Here is a 21332-nt window from a genome sequence, read left to right as displayed (position 1 = left end):
TCTCTCTCTCTCTCTCTCTCTCCTCCACACACACAAACGCACACGATTATACACATCACACACAATGGGACATCCTGTCTCTCCGGCACAATAATAATCTGCTACTGACGTCTCGCACCTAAATTCGTGACAGCACATCGTGCAGGTGACATTTCCAGTGTGTATTTACACCTAAACATGGGGTGAAGTAGCAGGATGGAGAGACTGGATCCCCCTCCGCTCCTCCACCCACCTCCTTTCTTTCTCACTTCCTCGCAGCCCGGCTCTCTTGTACTCTTGTTTTGTTGTTTTTTTGGGTCCCCACCACCACCACCACCACCTTCTATTCGGGCCCGCCCACTCGGCCACCTTGAAGGATTTGCTGCCAGCGACACGGCTTAAGCCCTAAAAGTGTCGAGTTCCCGCTGGCTGCCGGCGAGCTGTCGTTCACGCCAGACTCTTCATAACCTCAATTTATCGCCGCCAGTTTTGATCTGCATGGGATTACGTGTGTATCGAGCGGGTGGGCCGAGTGGAGCGGCGGCCTCGGCAGCGCGGCAGCGCCGCGTTTCAGTTCGGGCGTAATGCGGGATGAGCAGTCGAGATACACGGGGGAGAGCAGAAGCACTTGCACTTATACAGTAAATAAATAAATGTAAGTTTGTCATTTGTGCTTGAGTTCTGTATTTTATGTAACCGCGAAAGCTTCGCTGGGTCTGACTGTCAAAATTAAGCAGTCTGACATTTTTTTTTTCCTTTTCTTTTGACAGTAGGACAGCTGATGTCCACGATGATGCACAGCCTCCTCTGTTCCTTTCCAGTTTAACACCAGCTTAAGTTTTCAAGTGTTTGCCGTTTTGTGCCTGCCTCATGTCCTGCCTTTGTTGCCGTTGCTGCGTGCAGGCATTCCTCCCATTTGTTCGATCTTTGAAAAAAAGTTTCCAGTCCTTCCGCTTGAACTGTTCTAAGCATATGTTTGAGAGATTGAAATTGTGTGTGTGCAAGATTCATTAATGCAAAGGTGTGAAGAAGAAAAGTGTATCAGTTTTGCAAAGCACTTTGAACTGCATTCCATATATGAAAGTTGCTATAAAATATAAAGTTTTATTTACTGACTGACTAATTTCAGCGTGTTTCAACAAATAGATTGCTGATCGTTGTTGTTAAAGTCTCATTTTCTCTCATTGTGTGAAGGTAAACAGGTCATCCACCCGGGGCAGATCCAGGCCGTGCAGGAGGAGTTCTCCCCCAGTCCCGACAGAGTCCAGTGGGCCACAGAGCTCATTGCTGCTTTTGACCAGCACCAAAAAGAGGGAAAGGTAACATTATTTTTTTTACCCACAATCCAAAGGCTTTTCTGATTTCTTTTTTTATCCAAATAATCTTATATTCCCTCTAATATTATTATATGGTGTTTGTCGTACAATAAGCCCTAATATCAAAATGGATTATTTGAATAATTTTGCCGAGTACTTTGCCCAAACCTGTCCGTTATTTTGCCCACGTCTTCCTCCACGTCTTCACCCATGGCTTGTTTTGCTCTGAAGAGCCTCACAGAGACTTCAGCTCACCTCCTTCCTTTGACGCACCACGGCTGAGTGCGTGCCGTCCTTCCTCCGAGTCTCTGTCCGGTTGAGGCGTCTTCGCTGACACAACCAAACTTCCTGGGGAGAGAGAGAGAGAGAGAGAGAGAGAGAGAGCGAGAGAGAGAGAGAGGGGGAAAAAAGCTGTACACCCTTGGGTGACTCCGACTCAATTATGTGTACAGTATTATTGTTCCTAATTTAGTGCATGGCTGGGTTCTGTGTGTCGAGCTCTGTGGGCTATTTGCTGAGGTAATACGCAGGCTGGCCGCCCGGCCCTATCTGCCAGCGCTGCTGCTGCTGCTCAGCCAGCACCCCAGGGACTCGCATCCCACCCAGTCCACTAGAGTAGTTGGACGAATCCCAGGTTGTTCAGTTTGTTTGCGGCTAACCCTCCCTGTCTGTCTGTTCAGGGCGCCTTCACCTTCCGCGGCAGCATGATCGACATGCCGTCGGTGAAGCAGGCACAGAACATCGTGGCGCTGGCTGCCGTGGTGCCGACCGCTTCGTCAGACTCCTAGAGAAGAAACCGGAATGGGACGCCCTGTACCCACCACCCTGCAAAATGAGCACCCCCGGCAAGGAGGAGAGGTCAGAGGTGGTGTGCAAACTTTGGGAGCAAACTGGACTTTTTTTAAAATGATTAAAAACAAGCAAGCAAACAAACAAACCGGGAAAAAAAGAGAAAAAAAGTTGCAGTGCGTGACGCTGATCTTTTAATCTAATAAGTGTGTTTTGATCGGATTCACTTTTACTGCCGTTCCAAGCCGAAATAGCCCAGTGTTGTCCGCTATAAAATGTGAACATAACAAGTGCGGCCCCCCGACCCCTCATCCAACCCCTGCACTAAACCAACCGGAGTGGTTGGCAGTTTCTTGGCACAGCTGGCAGGATGTGCACCCATGCCTCCCGCTCCCCCTCGGTCAGACCGGGTCGGCCCGACCCTCTCTCTGTCTCTCTCTCTCTCTCTCTCTCTCTCTCCCGCTCTCTCGCTCTCTCCACCAACCAGGCAGCTGGGCGAAAGGGTAAACAAACACAACAAGCCACTGTTGTAGATCTTTTCATTCATTGGGCCCCCGTTCAACCACTCCAACCTCAACCCCCTCGGCCCCAAACACCATCCCGCCCCAGCCCTGCCCGGCCAGGGGACCTGACTCGCAAACATCAAAGTCTGGCTTCACATAAAAACAACAACCACACATGGAAGTGTGTAAACCCGTGGCCGAGGTGTTTTTTTTCTCTCTCTCTTCACCTCCTTTCTTTTGTGACTGACTTACTTGCGGGGAAGACATGCAGCTACTTGGCAGCTTGGAGGCCCACAGTAGAGCTGCAGTGTCTCTCCAGGCCTTGGTCAGGCTCCAGCGCCATAAGACTTAGGGAAGACAGCATTAGAAGTGAATGCTGCAGCCATTTAAGGAGGTCTTTTGGAATATTAAGAGCAACTTTCTTTTTGTCAGGAAAATTAAAAAAAAAACATAAAATCCAAAAATCAATATATTCCTGCACCAAAGTTTGCATATTTAGGTTTAGTTTTTAATTCCAAATTTCTCCAAATATGGCAAATACAAAAAGAATTTGAATATTTGATTTAATTGCATGGTTTTTGGTAGAAACATGGAGGCGCACGTTCCATTAAACCTACCGGCATAAACAAACAAAACGTAATAAAAGTGATCACACACTAAAATAAACACAGTCAATGTAATTCCTCACGGTACTCAAACGCACACTTCAAGTCAGACTCACAGTTTTTGTCTCCGGTTTCAATGCAGCGTTGTCGCTACATGGAAAACAAAAATACAGCGACTCTCGCTCTTACAAAACGGAATAAAGAACTCCTCGACAAGTTCGGCAGTTCGTCGAATAAAAAGTACAATGGGGTGGGGGGTACTGGTGGGGGCTCTGCGGAGCACATCTGACTTCCAGAGACAGTGGAGTGGGTGTGATGTTAGAGTGAGACAGATTAGTGGCCATGTTGTTCCAGCAGACCAGGGCCTGGGCTTTGTCTCTCTGACTGTGGATGGGAGGATAATTGGGGGGGTGTTGAATGGTTAATAGTGCCATTGGTGACCATGGTAATGAAAGGCACCAAGCCTCCCCTGCACACACATACACACACACACACACACATACACACTCCCTCTCTCTCTCGCTCTCTCCCACTGTATGATCCATTGTGTCTGGGGCAGGACTGGGACTGTGGTCTGTGCCAGGCCAGGCCAGACAAAAAAGATCGAAATCGCTCCTGCGCCCGGCCAAACGGCCCGACAGTAAGCCGTCTCGCTGGCGTTTGGCCACATATTTCCTTCACCCCTGGCTCACTTTTTTTCTCTCTCTCTTTCCCCCTGTCGGGGTTGGGGAGGGGGGCCACTCGCATTCAGCGTGTTTGTTTGTTTTCGGCCACTTCAGCTCCCATTCTACCCCCGAGGTTGGGAGACAGAGAGCGCCTTTTATCCGCGACTCGAGCGAGGCGACGCGCTTGTCGGGAGGTCAGGGCCGTTTTGTGAGACTCTGCGAAACTTTAGAAGGCGGCCGCTGCCGGTTGCCGTCTCTGTTTTTGCCGGAAATTTAATTTTGGGTGGGTGTTTAAGAGATGCGTTCGAGTACCAGTCTTCGCTGATGGCCTTTAACTGCCTGTCTTGTCATATGTTGGTGGTTGAAGTGGTCATTTCAACTCTACTCAGTGCGATCATTCAGCTAAATCAGTCTGATGTTAATGCATAAATGCCTTTCATGAAATGTCTCCTATGTATTAACTTATTAATGATTGCAAATGAATAAATACAAGTGCTGTTGAAACGGTCCAAAGCTTTCCTTATTAGTGTGATTGCCTGTCTGACAAGTTTTAATTAATACTAATACTAATATACATTTTTATTAATTTTATTTATTTATTTTATTTGGACCTCAAGTGCCTTCAAAAAGCTTTGATAATCCCTGAGAAGGATAGTTTATCACAGCAGAAATGCACAAAAAGCTGCAAAAATAAATAAATAAATTCCACAATCACATCCACACACTTCTAAATATCCTGCAGCTCCACTTTAACAGAGGTACACTAGGGGATTTTTTTGCTTTTTTTTTTTTTTTTTTTTTTAATTTTTGAGTGGGAAAGAGGCCAGTGTGGTGGGACAACTGGCTGATTCTGCTGCTGGTGCTGCACCAACAGGTGTCCCCGTGGACAGGAAGGAAGATCTCCAAGCGGAGGAGAGGAAGCTGCAGTGGGAGTCCTGCAGTGACGAAGCAAAAAAGAAAAAGCAAAAAAGTGGCAACTCTTGAGAGGATGGGTTCACAATAACAAAATCCACCCCCCACCCCCTGTATTATATATTTTCCAGATCCGTTTCCGTTCACTCCAGTTAAAGGTGAGCCACAGTTTTTCTTTTGCGTGTGCGCGTGCGTGCGTGCGTGCGTGTGTGTGTGTGTGTGTGTGTGTGTGTGTGTGTGTGTGTGCGTGCACCGGTTGAATATTGCGAAAACACAAAAGGCGGCGAGTGTGAGTGACGTCTCTGTTGCTTGGAGGAATGCATCGCTGTCCGCCTCCGCTGTGTAATTCTACATGACATTTCTATTATGCGTGGAACTGATACAATCTCCTCCGTCCGCTCGCCACTTTTATTTAAATACCTCTGCGCGCTATTCCCCGAGAGAGTAAATTACAATTAACACGATTATAACCTCGCAAATTTGGGACGGGAATCAATTAGGCTGCGAGCAGTATTTCATAGGCTGGTAATGTGCCGGTCGAGATTGCTTTCATAAATTATGAGGGGGCTGCGCAGGCGGAGAAAATGCATGTATGCAAAACACTGTCAGAAGAAAATTAAAACGAAATGTTTTACATATTTTTCCATTAATCTTAATGGGACCCGTGTGGCAAAGATGGTTTTATTCTAATTCCCCGCCTGGGGATGCCCAAATAATGACTTGATGTTTTAATAGACTTCTAATGACAATATATGACAAAATAATTGCGGCAAAAGATTATTCTGCAGCGATGAAATACCTCGTTATTGTAGTCGGCACAGTTTGAGGAGAGTGAAGCCATTAGGTGGAATGGCTGAAAATGTAGCCGATCAACATAAAACATTTGCTCTGATGCTAATTGGCCGACTCAATATTTAGGACTGTAGTTCAAATAAATGAGGAGATATTTGAAGTAGCTACAGGCCATTCTCTGGGAAATGATGGCAAAACGGCTGGTTCTTGTCACAGCAACGAGGATGGCATTTCTTTGCATTGTTTATTTCCACCATAATAATAGCAGCATTTTTTTTTTTTTATTCAATTGATTTTAATTGATTTTCGGAAAACGGATAACCTGTGTATAAATTATTATTATAATAGTCTGAAATTTCTTCATTTTAGATTTAATTTTTTTTAATGAATTCTTATTCTTCAATATTAGTATTAATTAATGACTATATTTTATACAACATGTAACGGTGCTTCACCTTATTTTAAAATTAATTTCTTCTTGACATACTCTCAATGAGGACATAGTCAATCATTTTTGTCCCTCGCACTTGCTTAAATTCACCCATATTTCGTTTTTATTTGGAATCCTTCCCTTTATTCGTTATGAGCTCTACTGTCTGTCTGCCTGCCTCCCTGTCTGCCTGTCTGCGCTCCATGCCTGAGTGATCAGGCACATGTGGACCATTACTAACTTCATTTGTGGGGACCTTTTGTCTGAATGTGTCTGTCACCGTGGCAGTCAGCATCAGGCATTTTGAATCACATTCTATTTTTTTTTTTTTAATGTAGCCCTCCACCTTTTTATTTTGAAATAAATCGATTCCATCAGTTGGTTCGTATGGCGAACGAGAATATACACCCCCTCCATATATATATATATATTTAATAATTTCGTATTAGCCAAATTTAAACAGTAAATTTATTCAAGCAGTCAGACAGTAATTAGTGCTGTTGCCTGCAACAAACCTGCCTTAAGGTTCCATTTTTCCCCCCTTTTTTTCCAGCCATCAAACTCGACCAGGGCCTCTGGGTTTGAAGGCCCGAGTCGTGCTCACTTCCTGCTGATTGCTTCTCCCGGTAACGTCCAGGCGACCCCTAGACATTCAACTGGGAGGAGGTCCTTACCTTTTCAGTAGCTAAAAGAAATCTGAATACATTTGGCATTTACAAAAGAGACTTCCGGCGGAAGACCCACCTCTCGTCGAATATGCAAATGAAGAAGCTGAAAATATAGCTTACAAATTCCACTCCTGTTCCCCAAAACCCAGAAAATAACATTTCAGCTGGGATAAAAAAAATAATAACAAAAAATGTGGTGTGTGATATTGAAAGGTGGCCGTACCTTCCTCCGGGGCCCCTGTCGTCCCCCCAGACTCTCCTCTCTTTAACGGGGCTCAGATCAAAGGCGCAGCGGCCCCGGCGGAGCCCACTAAAAATCCGCCCGCTTTGTCTGCCGTTGCCAGGAGTGTCCAAGGGTGTCGAGGGGCGACGGAGGGGGCGGCATTGTAATGAGACTCGTTACATGGCGACAAAAAAAAGTATTATTTAAAAAATGAAAGAAAAAAAAACTTTACACCAGATCATTCGGGGGTTTTTTTCGTCATCACTGCAGTATTTTATTTATTTATTTTTTTACCTGGTATTCCCTGCAGGCTGGTACACTTTCAACTTGAGAGTACAAACCTGTCGTGCATATCCCAACTTTTGTTCAACCAATAAAGCCCCCTCACATCCACCTCCTTCCCTTTGTCGGACAGGTTCGTGCCACAATATAGTCGCCCTGCACAGGAAATAACAACTTCCCAGTCGCCGCGCTCGTTTATTTGCTGCTCGAATCTGTTAGTCAGAAACAGTCCGCGGTGGCGTTTTGCGTATTTACAAAAGGAAGAATATGAAGTCCCGACTGCCGGAGAGATCAAATCTCACGCACACGCCACTGGCAAGGGGTGAGGGAGGGAACGGTGATGGATCCAAAAACCGGCTGACTGACTGACTGCGGCTTCTTTTTGTTGCTAAATAAAAGGCTCCAATAAGTTGTGTGTGTGTGTGTGTGTGTGTGTGTGTGTGTGTGTGTGTGTGTGTGTGTGTGTGTGTGTGTTTTTCATTGTATTTTTTGTAGTCAAATTGTGGCGTGTTGGCACGAATCCGCTCGACCTTGCAGCGATTTAGCAACCTTTTTTTTTTCCACGTTATTTTTTTTCCTTCTTTTTTCGGAGGGAGGAGGGTGTGATGTCTGTGCGCTCTGCCCCTCTGATCCGTCCCTTTGTTCCACCGATGCTACCTGTGCGCCAGACATCCAAGACTCTTGTCTGAACGCTTTCACAGGGCGGCGGCGGCGGCGGCAGCAACTTCCGATGCAAACATGAGGCGTTTATAGGGCAGAAAAAAGGGAACCCCAAACATCAGTTGGGTTTGTGGGGACTGTGGATTTGTTTGATGACGTTAAATCAAACATAGGCAGAGCGAAAGAGAGAGAGAACAACGTTATGCGCAATTTAATAATAATTATTATTATATTTTTTTCTGTACTCTCTGCTCAGATTCATCCGCGCTGATCTCTGCTGCGCCGTTGAGCAGGTGCAGGCGCCGCGCGCGCGCGCGCACCTGCACACAAGCTCACGCGCACAGGCTCTCGTTATCGCCCCATGTTTGATGGCTGGCGCCGTGCACGCTCCCCGGCAGCTCGTAAAGCTCCCTAAACGCAACAGTTGCATTTGCAACATTTGTGACATTACATCAAACGGATAATTTTGCACCTATAAGTGGAGGGGCCGAATAATATCTAATGTTGTGTTTTTGATGCGCCTGGCATGTTGTGAAGCCTTTGACTTGTCGCCACAAGTCACACGTCTGGCCGCCGGCCCGTGCAGCTGACTTTTGGTGTCGCCCATCCCTTGTTTGTCATGCTCCGGACTTCAACATGACACCCTCTAATCCAATTAAACACGATAACCCCGCACTCACGTATTATTCTCACCCTCTTTTTTTCGCCCCTCTCCCCTCGAGTTGCTGACAAGCACTCTTGGTTTTGTGTGAAAGAGAGAGTCAAGAGCCCTCTCCTAATCCCGGCCACGACGAGCAGTGATTGAAAAGTGGAAGAAAGCCCTCATTGGTCCTCCAGCTTGATGGTGTTTTCTTTGTCCGGTGCGCGCCGGCGCCTTGTTTAGGTCTTCACGCATAGCGGGCCATTATTGTGTGTGTGTGTGTGTGTGTGTGTGTGTGTGTGTGTGTGTGTGTGTGTGTGTGTGTGTGTGTGTGTGTGTGTGTGTGTGTGTGTGTGTGTGAGCGAGAGAAAGAGAGTCTTTACAAGGGGATCACGTGGGCTGGAAAGACTAGCGTGTCAGGAAGATCACCGTAATAGTAACGATAAATCTCTATTCATTATCTTGTTACGTTGTGCTTTTAAAACAAACACAGTCCATACTTGTAATCCACACTGCCTGCTAATTGGGATTTGCAAAACAATTACACCTTTCAAAGTGTGCCTAATTAGACGTTTGTTTGAAATAATGTAAGCAGATTAAGTCTAAAATGTTCATATTAAAACAAATAGATCCAATCAATAAAATCAATAGGCTGCTCTGCACTGAAGAAGGAAAGAAAATCAATAATGGAGAAATTTAAATGTGAATAGGCCAATAGGCCATGCTACAGCATTATTATTATATTAGTCTCCCTATTGCCATTTAAAAGTTTAAAATGAAAAGGGATGGCGTTCTAATTACATTAGGGCCGAGCCCATGTAGCATATTGTAGGTGTTTGAAAAATGACAGGTAATTGACATTAATCCGCTCTCTCCCAGACTCAGAGGGGATCTAAAGTAAATGGGGATACGGTTAATGAAGCACCACTTGCCCTTTGAGTCTCGGTCACAGTGTGCAGCTGGGGGAAGTTGGGTCCAAACTCTCGTCGGTTGGACCCACTTTCCCTGCTCGTCATCACAAAAACGTGATGAACGGGGGCGAGTGCGAGTGCGACACAGGCAGGGAGTAAACGGGCAAGGAATGCAACCTCAATGCAGTGGAGATGGAGGGCCAACTCCGTAAAGTGATGACGCCGTTCATCCGCTCCCCTCATTATGACAAACTCGGCGCATGGCGCGGGGTTCTGCCAAGCTGGGGCTGCCGTAATTCTCTTCTTCCCACCCGGCTTTCGCAACCCGCGAGGATGGTATTATTTTAATGCTTATTATAATGTATATTTGGGGTTCTCCCCCCAATAGGAGCCGTGACAGACCAGACAGACAGACAGGAGAGGTGTGGAGAGGCAAGAAGTTGCGCTTCTCATCTGAATGCGCACGCAGCGCCGTGCTACGACGGGCCCCTGTCTAATGAGGGCGCCTACGGTGGCCCTCCTGGATGGAGAGGTGTCCTAACCCTCGCCACGGCCGGTCCAAATTCCAGGCGACGGCAAACTTTGCGATCCCCCTACACCCCCTACCACCCGCCATCACCCGCTCTATCTCTTTCCGCCAGTCCCACCTGGCACCAGCCAGAGTTTGTCATCTGCGCACAACTTTTTTTTCTTCCCCCCCTTTGGCTTTGACAACTATAATGATGCGCATGGCGATGCTGAAAACGCGAGGGGCTGCAATAGGGAAATAAGGAGCCAACCGTGTGTGATGAAGGAGGTAGGAGGTCCTCGGGGGGCCCATTCCCTTCCAGTGGAAAAAAAAGTAATGCTCTCTGTGAGGACCAATACTCGCCCTGTCTGGCGTTGGAGCTCCGAAATTGGACGACATTTTTTGCAATGGAATGAAATCGGCAATCATTAGATTGAAGAAAACTGGAAATATAAAAACAGACGGGGCTCCGCGGAGGCTCAACACCCAGGGTTTTTATTTCAAGATTTTCTGGAGAGCTATCAGTCACTTGAGTATTATATTGCCTTCACCCAAGGTTTAGTGTCACGCAGATGGATAAGCCTTGGTAGTTTTTAGGAGATGTACTGTCATTTACTATGGCAAGTGTCTGCAGAGGGCCAAAAGGTTCCCGTCCCCAATGGAGCTGGCCTAATTATACAATTAGTCTTGTGATGGGGACAGTCCGAAGCCATGTGTCCTGAGGGAGGAGCAGACACATTATGGCTGTCAAGCATATCTTCACCACCAAAAAAAAAAAAAACCTCGGGGTAATAAGTGTGCTCCTTCTGTTGTCAGTTGAGATGATCAGTGTTATACCTTAGTGTTCCTTAAAAAAAATGATCTTGGTCACTCCGTCTCGGGCCAAGCGTTTTCTTTTTTTTCCAAATGAAGTGAGGCCAACACAGGGTGGACGGTAGCTTATTCCTGGCAAACCCTTAAAGTAAAACCATAGGTCATCTTGGTATTCTATCACCTATGTCTTCAGCCTCACATGGGGCCTTGGCAGGACCATCGCCACATCTCTTTTGAAGTCGCCCATCAGATGGACACTCCTGTATCTCAATCTCATTGCCTATCCAGCTATATATCCGCTCTGGCTTACCCCCCCGCCCCCCTCCCCGTTCAGTCGGAAACATCAAGACTCCACATTTTCTCCTACCCATCCACACCCATATCTGTTGTTTCCAAACCACAAGTCTGTTGAAAAAAATAAATAAAAAATCAGGATGGGTGCGGGGCTTGTGATGTGTTCGGGTCCCATGTGGACACCTCCATGAAGTCGGAGGGTGGTCCGAGTGCCGCGTGGTCTATAGGCGGTGGCGTTGGTGCCTCCTTGCTGTATGCTTTAGCGCCCGGTGCACTGGCTTATCACATTGGATTAGAGCTCCCACGGCGAGACTGGAAGCTGCAGATGAATGGTACCCAACTTCAGCAGCCCTGATGAGGCTGCAGCAGTTCGACGACGATAGGGACAGTCAAAATGTCCCTATGTGAGTAGGGGTCAGAAGCTTATCTGCGGTTGCAAGTCTTATTACCGACTCTGCTTCTCAAGTTGAATCTGTGCTCCTCACCTGGACACAAGCCCTCTTGCTTCTCTTGACTCTGCCTTTTACATGGATACCCCCCCACCCCCAACCCCTCCCCATTCCTTCCCAGCTGTGCCAGAATATTCCCCTCGCCTCCCTCTCCCTGAATGCTGACCTTTACCACAATAAAACCAGATGCATTCAGGGCCACTTCTCTGATGTGGCCGCCGCGATAGTTCTGCACAAATCTGGTGCCGATAACGATCTTATGGCCACAATGGAGGAAGTGATGGTAAGAAAGGAGAGGCCATAGAACAGGGGGTGGATTAGGGTGGTGGACCGGTGGTCCGCTTTTTGAACTCATTTTTGAAGCATCCTAGATAGCTTCCTCGGGTGTTTGATGGTGCAAAAGGAGGACGATACAGAGATTTGAATTTGATTAGTATCACACTGGTAAAACCAATTCCATATTTCACTGTAGATATAGATATATTTATATAATTGATGGATAGATACAGATATACGTAACAAGTTCACACATATAGCATTTTGGTGTTCATTTACAGCCGCTCTTATTTTTACAGACTCTCCCAGATTTCGCCCAAGAGGAAGCTGTTGCTTTTAGTTGAATTCTGTACCTTGTAAGTAGCAGCATCCTGGGGTGCAAATCAAAAAAAATAAAAAAAATACTAAGAGTCCATCTGTTTGTTCAGAGTACCATCCACCATTTCCCTCCAGTCTGCTCGGCCCTAGTTTTCCAAGTACGCTCAAGCCTACATCCTGCATTTAGAGGCTTTTAGGAAAGCCCTGTCATTCAGTAAGGGACTACTGGGTCAGCATGCTCACGCTTATTGAGTTTCTACTTTCTGGCCGTCGGGCTATATAAGGACCAGGTAGCAGGGCTCCGGCTCATGCGGTTGTCCGTGGACGACCTTGCACTCCTCACCTACTGCTTTGGAGTGGCTCCCAGACCCGGGATGGGGCTTTGGACCTGCACCAAGTCTCTACCCCCACAGATGTTACCAAGCCACCAGATATTATGTCAGTTTCTGAGTGATGTATCACGCCTCCTCTGAATCACAGGGTAGGACTGCAAAGTGGCAACGGCGCACGTGTCCACATATAAAAACTGCTTGAATAAAAACATGATTTCCTCTAGAGTCTAGACTGATCCTGATTTGCTGGGTCCAAATTTACTGTCTGGTTAAGGTGTTTCAATGGAAAATATTTACTTGAATACCATTGGATTAAAAAAGAATCACAGAACAAACCTTTTGAAATTGATTTTTGTACAGGTTCTACTTTGAAAAAATGTTTTTTTGGAGTTAGAAATTACAGATTTTTTCATAGGTCATAGAAATCGCATTAGAGTACCTATTGACTTTATTTTAATAATTAAATTTTGGTTTCCCACACCGGTGAGCTGTTCTTTTATTTTTCCAGTCTTTTTTTTCCTCACTATTCCCCCCAGATTTAAATGATGACCATGACTGGGTGTTTGTTTTTCAGTGCAACTTTCTTTTAAAATAATATAACTAACTAACTGAACAACATTGTGATTGTGTGACTGGCATTCTGTCTTGGTTCTATTTATATGGTGTTGTTTAAATGTCAGGCTAGGGAATAAAAAAAAAAAACACCGTCTGTGATTATGTTTAACCATTGAGGCACCTGAAATAACAAGACAATACAGAGGATTTACAGAGGAGAGAGATTTCTCTATCGAACAGCAAAGTGGTAAAAAAAAAAATATTAAAAAAATCCACACAGGAAAAAAAAAAAATCTGATGTGCTCATCGGGTAATTGATTTAATGAAGTTCATGTGAAACTAAAACCAAGCGCAGGTCAGTGGAGTAACCCCCCGGCGTGCCCGTTGTCAGATGTTTAACTCTCCCACTCCTCTGGGAAAGACACCGGGGCTAATAGGTGAGAGCACAGCTGCTGAAGTTCGGGGCTGCAGAGCAGCGACGTTCCCCCAGCAGACGTCCGACAGTCGGAGTGTAAAACCAGAGCAAAGAATTCTCAGCCTCTGCTTATCCATGAAAAGGGGTTGGAAATTGTCCTTCCTTGGAATTGTATTGATGTTGCTCCCGGGTTTCTTGCAGAATCTGTCTGCCGGAGGGGTTGAAAAAAAATAAAATGCTGTGAAAGTCTAATCGCAGAGCGGAAATAGAAATGAAAGAATCCTCTTCGGAGGAAACCTCGGAGTGGAGGCTGCTGGTCGTAGCTGAGGCGAAATGCGTCGTTTTCCGACTTGATCGTGAAACTTAAAGTCGGTAGGCAGGTAGGGAGCCCGGGAGGGGGGGGGGGGGGTAAGGTTGGCAAAGTGCCTGGAAAGCAAATATGAGGTTGTAAAAAAAAATTGTGTGTGATGAGAGAATGTGACCAAGAGGAGAGTCACGCAGGGGGAAAGTTTTACACTGGGGCTGACAAGCAGGTGATGTACTGAAAACACATCAGTGATTGGACGTCATGTTGATTTAGTAGTTTTTGGTTGTTTCATTTTTTTTCTCTTAATAATAATAACGTTGATAATAATGATAATTGTGGGACAATTTAAAGGCAAACGTGGAGTTTAATTTGGTGAGTTTTAGAGTCTTTTTTTTCTCCTTATATTCGTTTGACAGTCTGTATTGGTGTTTGGTTGGAGTGAAAAGCAGATTTAAAAAATCAAAATCAAAATTTTCACGTCAACAAAAAAATTGAGTATTGAACCACACAGCAATTAATAGCGTATTTTAAACTTGCGTTTTATTTCTGCACTGCGCATCCTGTTTATTTACGGCGTTTGGAGTTTATCACCCAAATTTATTAAACATTTGTCTGTTTAAAAAAAAAAAGTGATTTCAAATTGGAGCGTGAAAGCAGAGCAAAACTGTCACAAGATGCTGCTGTTCTGCTACATTTCGTTCCACGTTTTACTCCCCAAGTTAGAAAAAAATAAAATAATAATAATAATAAGGGGGGGGGGGGTCAGCGTTGGTCTGTATTTTTCCGTAAAAAAAAAAAAAAAGAAGGAAAGAAAGAATTTCTTTTTTTCCTTTTCTTTTTCTTTTTTTTAAAGTGCTCTGCTGTCAAGGTGAGCCAGTGCTCGCGCCGCCGTTCAGCGCACAGGTGCTCGCCTCCGAAAATGACCTGCGTTTTTCAAGCTGAGCCTCTTAACTCTTGTAGCCCACGGTGATCGCTTCACACAAGCCATTTTCGTGCGCATTGTGCGAGCGGCATTCAGGGGATGGATAATGCTTGTAAAGTCTGACAAGACGGCGTTTGTTTTGCCTCTACGCTCGTCTTGAGAAATTATCATTCAGGCCCCCTTTTTTTTGAGAAAAGGACCCGCAATTGAGAAGCACAGGCGCGTTTTCACCGCGACTTTCCGCTTTGTCCTCGCCAAAGTGGCGTCTGCATGTCTGACTCTGCCAGTTACTTATTTGCAGGCAGTATGTTAAGGTGGCCCATGTAAGTGATTTCCACGGGCATCACACTAAAGGAGAACAAATCGCTGACAAAGGAGCGCCTTTCCCATTCAGCGCCGTTGTTAGGACAACCGCAAGTATTTCTCAGATAATAAGTTCTACTTCAAAGCGTTTCTCGCTGAAGGGTGACTGCTTCACTCCTTTTATTAAGTCTCCCACCCTTTTTAATGCCGAGGGAACTGTCTCTGGTTATTTTTCATCGTGTTTATTTTGCAACATTCATTGAGGGCTTGTTTCCAAACGGGGCTTTACAAGGAGGAGGCTAAACTCTTCACACACAAAAAGCGCACAAGTACTTTTTTGGGGGGGTGGGGGTGGGGTTACGTTTCGAGGAGAGGAAGCTGTAAAGTGAATCGAGCACCTTTTAATACAACCCGATTAAAGTTGCCGGTGTGTTTTGCACAAGCGCCACTCACTGTTTTCTTTTTCCTCTGGGCCCCCTTGCAATGTTTTGGCCTGCGTGCGCATCTTCCAGGTCCGACCCGAGTCAAGTGGCTTAATTGATGGGAAGCAGATTCATTGCAAACGAGCGCAAGGTTGTTGTGTTTTTTTTTTGTTTTTTTTTTTTTTGGGGGGGGGGGGGGGTTCAAAGCGGCAGGTGTTTGCGTCCATCCCACCTGCTCCGCCGTTGCGGTGCGTTCACGGCCGCCGCGTTCGTAGCTCATATCCGCAGAGGGCGCATCCCCCGAGCTGTGATTAGGGTTCATTTAGCGGCAGTTAGTGTTTTTTTTTTGTTGTTTTTTTTCCTCTCTCCTCCTCCTCCTCCTTCACCTCCTCTTCCAGTCCTTCTCGCTACCGGGCGTGTATATATTCACAAACGTGTGCGTCTCGCTATAGCCAATCGCCATAGAAATCCTAACGCGCCGTGAAGACTGTCTCAAAGCGGTCAGCCTTCCTCTCAGAAGCTTGCCCTCCTTTGAAGTGGCGCAGGACTCGCGCTGGTCATTTTTATTATTATTTTTTTTCTTCTTCTTCTTCATGCATTCTTACAGGCCGGAGCGCCGCGCCTTTGAAAGTGAGATCGCGCGTTCTAATGGAGGAAATAAGAGGGGGAACTTGTTGTATACACTCTATACAAGGCAACGCTTATTGTCAGAAATCTTTTATCTATTATTTTTCGCATGAATGATTCATGCCTCGGTCGCTTTGTGCCGTCAGAGGTAGCGCCATCGGGGGGCTATAAGTTTGATTTTTGTTTTTTCTTCCCCCTTCAGCACCGTGATTAGTTTGCAGCAGCAGCAGCCTTCTTCCGCAGGCGGCTTGGTGTATTTCTGACATGTTGTAGAAATGTACGGATTTCCTTTTAACTGAACAAACTGCTTCTACTTGTCAATGAAATTTAAACTTCCAAAAAATGTATATACGTACACCTCGTACTCAGTCCACCTCAGCCCCCATTTTCTGCCCCACATCACATTGTACAATTTTATAATATAGTCACACGATTTACTTCAACTTGTTTGTTTTAAATGTTCTCTGTACATTAAAAAAAAATCCCTAGCATGTCATTTATATTAGAAATTTATTTTTTTCCTTTTCAAAAACATCGACGGTCTGCACAGTCATAAGTGATTCACCTTTTTTCTTTTTCTTGTTTTTTTTTTTTTTATCCTTTATGTCCAACGGCACCATGCAACTCAAAAGAGAAATATCACTACAAAAAGGCATGCGAGAAATGGGACTTTTCACATTACACAGCTTATTCAAGTAAACGTTTTCTTCTTTTACAGACCACAGTTTTAGAAAAAGAAAATTGTATGAACCAAAAATAAAACTATAAAATTGGAGGGGGAACAAAATCCCACATCAGCAGGTTACTATGCATCACCAAAACTGATATTATTATTCTTTGGTGTTTCTGTAATTCCAGTTCAACAATGATACCAGCAAATAAATTACAATGTACAAAACAACATTTTTTTTTCTTAATTAAAACACGAACATTCACAATGCATCAGTTACAATTATGTATGTACAAATCCTACAGGGTCAAAGCCTGTCAGTGTAGACATTTAGGGTCTCGAGGGACTCGCACTCGCACTCTTTAAAACGAGCCTAACACTTGTTTATTTTTGCATAAAATATAGTCTTAAATAGTTCTTAAATATTACAAAAATCCCATCAAAACACATGTATAAATCTGCAAAGGTAAGTGAGAACCCCCTTAAGACACTCGAGATGTTCGCCGCCTCCTCTGTCCTTTTTTTCCCCTCTCCAAAGTCTGTATTGTAATATCAAAGTTTGTACCACGTCTTGAAGAAAGCAGGTAAAAAAAAAAAAAAAAATCTACCCTCATCATTGTCCTCTGTACAGAAAAGGTGTTTTTTGTTTTTTTTTGCCATGTGAGCGCTTTCAAAGCAGTACCTTTCTCTTTTTTTAATGTTTGTTTTCTATCTCTCTCACCTCCCACACTAAAGCGTCTGGAGCCGGACAGTGATGGATAGCAGGGCAGTTATTGAGCTGAGAGAGGATGATGGGAGGGCAAATGAAAAATGTCAGATGAGTTTTAAGTCGTTCAGTTAATTACACCCTGCATCAAACTCGATGGTTTATTTAGAGAAATGGACTCTGAAAACCTTCCGAAAACTCCACTTTAAATTCAGCTTACATCAGTGTTGAAGCGCAGATCATAGATCATATAGCATGGATGCCCCCACACTCACTTTTTGGGGTCTTGATTTCTATTAAAGGTCAGGGGTCATCTCCAGATATCCCTCCCCTAGCTGTGTGTGTGTGTGTGTGTGTGTGTGTGTGTGTGTGTGTGTGTGTGTGTGTGTGTGTGTGTGTGTGTGTGTGTGTGTGTGTGTTTAAGGCCTGCTCTTTCGCACACAGGTTCGTAACACAACAATCTGCGTTTAACACGGTCATTAAATAAGAGTACAGTCGGGGGAGGAACGAAAAAAAAAGTGATCAATAGCCCAAAAGCGCACGGGGTCAGCGTGGATGTGCGCGTGCACTCAGTGCACGGAGATTGGGGGGCGGGCGGGGGGCTCATCAGAGCATCGTCCTGGGGTCTGAGCCTCGGAAAGAGTCCTCGTCGTCCGAGTCCGACGTGGGCAAGTCGCTGGAGGGCGTGTGCAGGTGGTTGGGCGCCACGCTCCCCTGGCACACGTACCACTCGTTCAGGTTGGTGACCTGCGGCGAGAGGTTCGCCGAGCGGCTGCTCCGGTGGGCGTCGGAGCCCGGCGACAGCGGGTCGCCCAGAGGGTTCGTGGACGAGATGTAGGTGACGCCGGCGGAAGGCGGCGGCGGCGACTTGCAGTGCACCTTCATGTGCTTGCGCAGCGAGCTGGGGTGCGTGTACGACTTGTCGCAGCCGCGCACCTTGCAGTAGTAGGGCTTGTCGCTGGTGTGCACGTGCGAGTGCTTCTTCCGGTCGCTGCTGTTGGCGAATTTTCGGTCGCAGCCGTCGAACTCGCACTTGAAGGGCTTCTCCCCTTTTTTGGGGGGAGAAAAACACACGAGAGAGAGGGAGAGAGAGAGAGAGAGGTGTGGTCAGCTGTCTTTCCTCCAACACACACACACACACGCGCGCGAGACACCCCCCCCCCCCCCCCCCCCAGACCACTTTAAATAAACACAACATTGCTTCGTGCATGCGCAGCAGCCTCGCGACTCCTCCACTGGGGCTTCCTTAATCACTAAAACATCTCCACACCCACTTGTCCAACGCATTTTCATGTGTGAACACGTGTTACATGCCTTTAGGCCTCGCGCGGTTACGTGTGTGTGTGTGTGTGTGTGTGTGTGTGTGCGTGTGTGTGTGTGTGTGTGTGTGTGTCCCTCCGGAGACCACCAGGAGTCGTTTATGCGTGGTGCTGGTGGACACCGCTGGTTATGTATCAGCGCTTGTCAGTCTACTGAGGTTGCGGAGGACCGCGTGCGTGTACCCCCCACCCCCCACCCCACTCACCCCCATACACACCCTACCTCCTGCATGTAAAAAAAATAAAAATAAATAAAAATAAAAATATAGCTCCAACGCTACGTGCGCGTGATATTCCGCGTCGTGCACGGAGGGCCCGCGAGTAAACATGGTGGCACCGGGCCAATATTAAACTCCCTCTTGGCCGTAACGCGGATTAGAACGTGTGTTGTGGCGTCACTTTTTAAGCAGAGGTGGCTTAAAATAGTGGCCGTGCCCGCGGATCATGTTACAGATCACAACGTGTTTGGCTTTTTCCCCCCCTTCTATCTGTCATATACGCTGCTCTCTTCGATTTATTCTCTCCCGTTGATCAATCTTTTTTTTTTTCCGTAGCTGTTTACGCACAAGGGAGAATTACATTTACGCACGTTTCGCCGTTTATTCGCCCTGTTTCTAACGTCCGTGAATTGCACGCGTGATAAAGTTTTAACTTGCGACGGGACGTGTTGTGAGGCGGTTGCGCGCAGTGCAAAAACGTCACCGAATTATCGAGCTTGTTATTTTTACTCGTCTCTTGTGCGCAATTACGCGCTGCCGGCTCGCTAAAGGAGCGTCTCGACGCGGCGGTACACAGGCAACATCGCGCACATTCGCTTTCCCCACCGACCTGTGTGCGTCCTCTTGTGGATCTTCAGGTTCTCCGACCGCGCGAAGACCTTGCCGCAGCCCGGGAACGGGCACGGGAAGGGCTTCTCCCCCGTGTGAACTCGGATGTGGTTGATCAGCTTGTACTTCGCCTTGAACGCCTTCCCCTCTCGCGGGCATTCCTCCCAGAAGCAGACGTGGCTGCTCTGCTCGGGTCCGCCGACGTGCTCCACGGTGACGTGGTTGACCAGCTCGTGCATGGTGCTGTAGGTCTTGGAGCAGGGCTTCTTCTGGCTCTGCTCCTGGTCGATCCACTTGCAGATGAGCTCCTGCTTGATGGGCTGCCTCATGTATCTCAAAAACGCCCCCGCCGCTCCGTGAGGAGCAGACGCGATGTTCACATTGAGGTTCATGGAGTTGTAGCTGTGCAGGGACGAGGGTCCATAGTGCTCCGGCCTGTGCCCGAAGTGCTCCGGCCTGCCGTAGATGTCCCCCGGTAGACCCAGGCGCATCTGCCCGTTGAGGGCATGGTGGTGGGCGCCGCCCGGGGACGCCTGGTCGTGAAGTCCACTGAAAAGTGAATGGGCCCCGCTTTCCGCGTGCCCATAAGCACCTGTTGGGGAGATGAACATGCCATGGTGATGAGGGGAGGAGGCGGAACTATGCTGCTCGCCAAGTGCGTGCATAGCAGAGGCTGAGAGTTCTCTCCTGAGGATGAAGTCCCTGCTGCTTGAGTAGCCTGAGTGGGGGTGAGCCACGGGGAAACCAACTGTGGTCTGAGCGGGAGTAAAGGACGCCGCGGTCTGGGCTTCGGGATGGCTCTGAATGTGCTGAGACGGGCTAAGTTTGAGAGCATTTGTCTGTGCCATGTGCTCGGGTCCAAATGGAGTGAGTGCCACTCCGGGGTCGTTGGCCAGCTCCCCAGGATGGAGGTGGGCATGGTGGGAGAGAGGGTGATGCCCCCCGAGCCCCGGGAAGCCTGTCATATTCTGATGAGGAAGGGGTTGAGTCGCTGCCAAATCCGCTAATCTTATCGCCGGATTCCTCTTGCTTAAAGGGGGTTCCATAACTACACTGACAAGTCCATCCGCGCTCACCGCAATTTGTTGTTTTTGTTTTTTTTTCTATCTCCTCCCGCCACACCACGCTCTCTAAAACATTAGGAGAGGGGGGGGGAAATATGTATATAAAGGCTCTATAAGTTCTTTTGTCCGGCTTCTAACTCTGCTTGCTCCCTTTTCCCACTCTGTCCTCAAGCGATTGGCAGAACATACAACAGTTGGAGGACACAGTGGGGAATACAGTTTAGAAATGGCACTGCGGGTATTGGACGGATTTCGGTGACTGGCAGTTAGGAGAACGAAGCGATTGGCTGTCGTTCAGCGCAGGGGCTCAGCAGGGTTCCGCCCCCTCACTCTCTTTATCGCTGTTGACTCCAAAAACTTGTACTCACAAAGTTACCAGCGGATCTGTTTACTGGCGCCGCGGCGCATGTGGATGGCCGAAAAGTGTGGCTTCATGTCGCAAGCCCGGCCAGTGGTTGTTATTATTTATTTATTTATTTATTTGTTTGTTTGTTTTGTTTGTGCGTGTATTTCGCGGCGCTGCTTTTGACCGAGTGTGCATATCCCTCAGTCTGACGTGTCCAACCGGGGTCAGAAGAACGAATAATAATATTAAAAACCAAAAAAAAAAAACACGCTGCTGATTTAGGAGCTGGTTATGATTGAAACATGATTGACACAATTTCATTCATTAATAAATTATATTTCCTTTTTTTTTTTTTGAATGTCATTTAACACAACAAAACGCAATGAGGTGTTTTTCTATTATGTCACCAAGCCACCTATATTTTTTTATTATATTTTTTCAAGGGATGGACAATTTGCATGTATTCGTTTCTATTTCAAATAAT

At 46.6% G+C, this 21332-nt stretch overlaps 2 protein-coding genes across 2 annotated transcripts in view; one reads left to right on the top strand and one right to left on the bottom strand.

The window, feature by feature from the left end:
- The window catches only part of clybl (citrate lyase beta like), a 51826-nt gene extending 48783 nt beyond the window's left edge, over positions 1-3043 (top strand). The window contains exons 7-8 of the mRNA XM_076031106.1: positions 1174-1298; positions 1976-3043. Of these exons, the coding sequence (XP_075887221.1) occupies positions 1174-1298; positions 1976-2083 (233 nt within the window). The 3' untranslated portion in view covers positions 2084-3043. The remainder of the gene's footprint in view (positions 1-1173; positions 1299-1975) is intronic.
- Positions 3044-17732: 14689 nt separating this feature from the next.
- Positions 17733-20508, bottom strand: zic5 (Zic family zinc finger 5). The gene is made up of 2 exons (XM_076031101.1): positions 19440-20508; positions 17733-18341 (listed from the first exon to the last, which is right to left on the bottom strand). The coding sequence occupies exons 1-2, from the start codon at positions 20482-20484 to the stop codon at positions 17899-17901; spliced, it is 1488 nt and encodes a 495-aa protein (XP_075887216.1). The 5' UTR covers positions 20485-20508; the 3' UTR covers positions 17733-17898.
- Between the last annotated feature and the right edge of the window lie 824 nt (positions 20509-21332).

This window comes from Nelusetta ayraudi, unplaced genomic scaffold, assembly GCF_046127955.1.
Source record: "Nelusetta ayraudi isolate G7.1 ecotype Tasmania unplaced genomic scaffold, CSIRO-AGI_Nayr_v1 ptg000031l, whole genome shotgun sequence".
NCBI lineage: Eukaryota > Metazoa > Chordata > Actinopteri > Tetraodontiformes > Monacanthidae > Nelusetta > Nelusetta ayraudi.
The sequence above is the reverse complement of the archived record's forward strand: the minus strand, read 5'-3'. Positions and strand labels throughout refer to the sequence as shown.

Coding starts and splice junctions, on each gene's coding strand:
- zic5 (XM_076031101.1), bottom strand. CDS start 20,484: ATGGAACCCCCTTTAAGCAAGAGGAATCCGGCGATAAGATTAGCGGAT. Junction 18,342..19,439: donor CCACAAGAGGACGCACACAG/GTCGGTGGGGAA, acceptor CCCCCAAAAAAG/GGGAGAAGCCCTTCAAGTGC.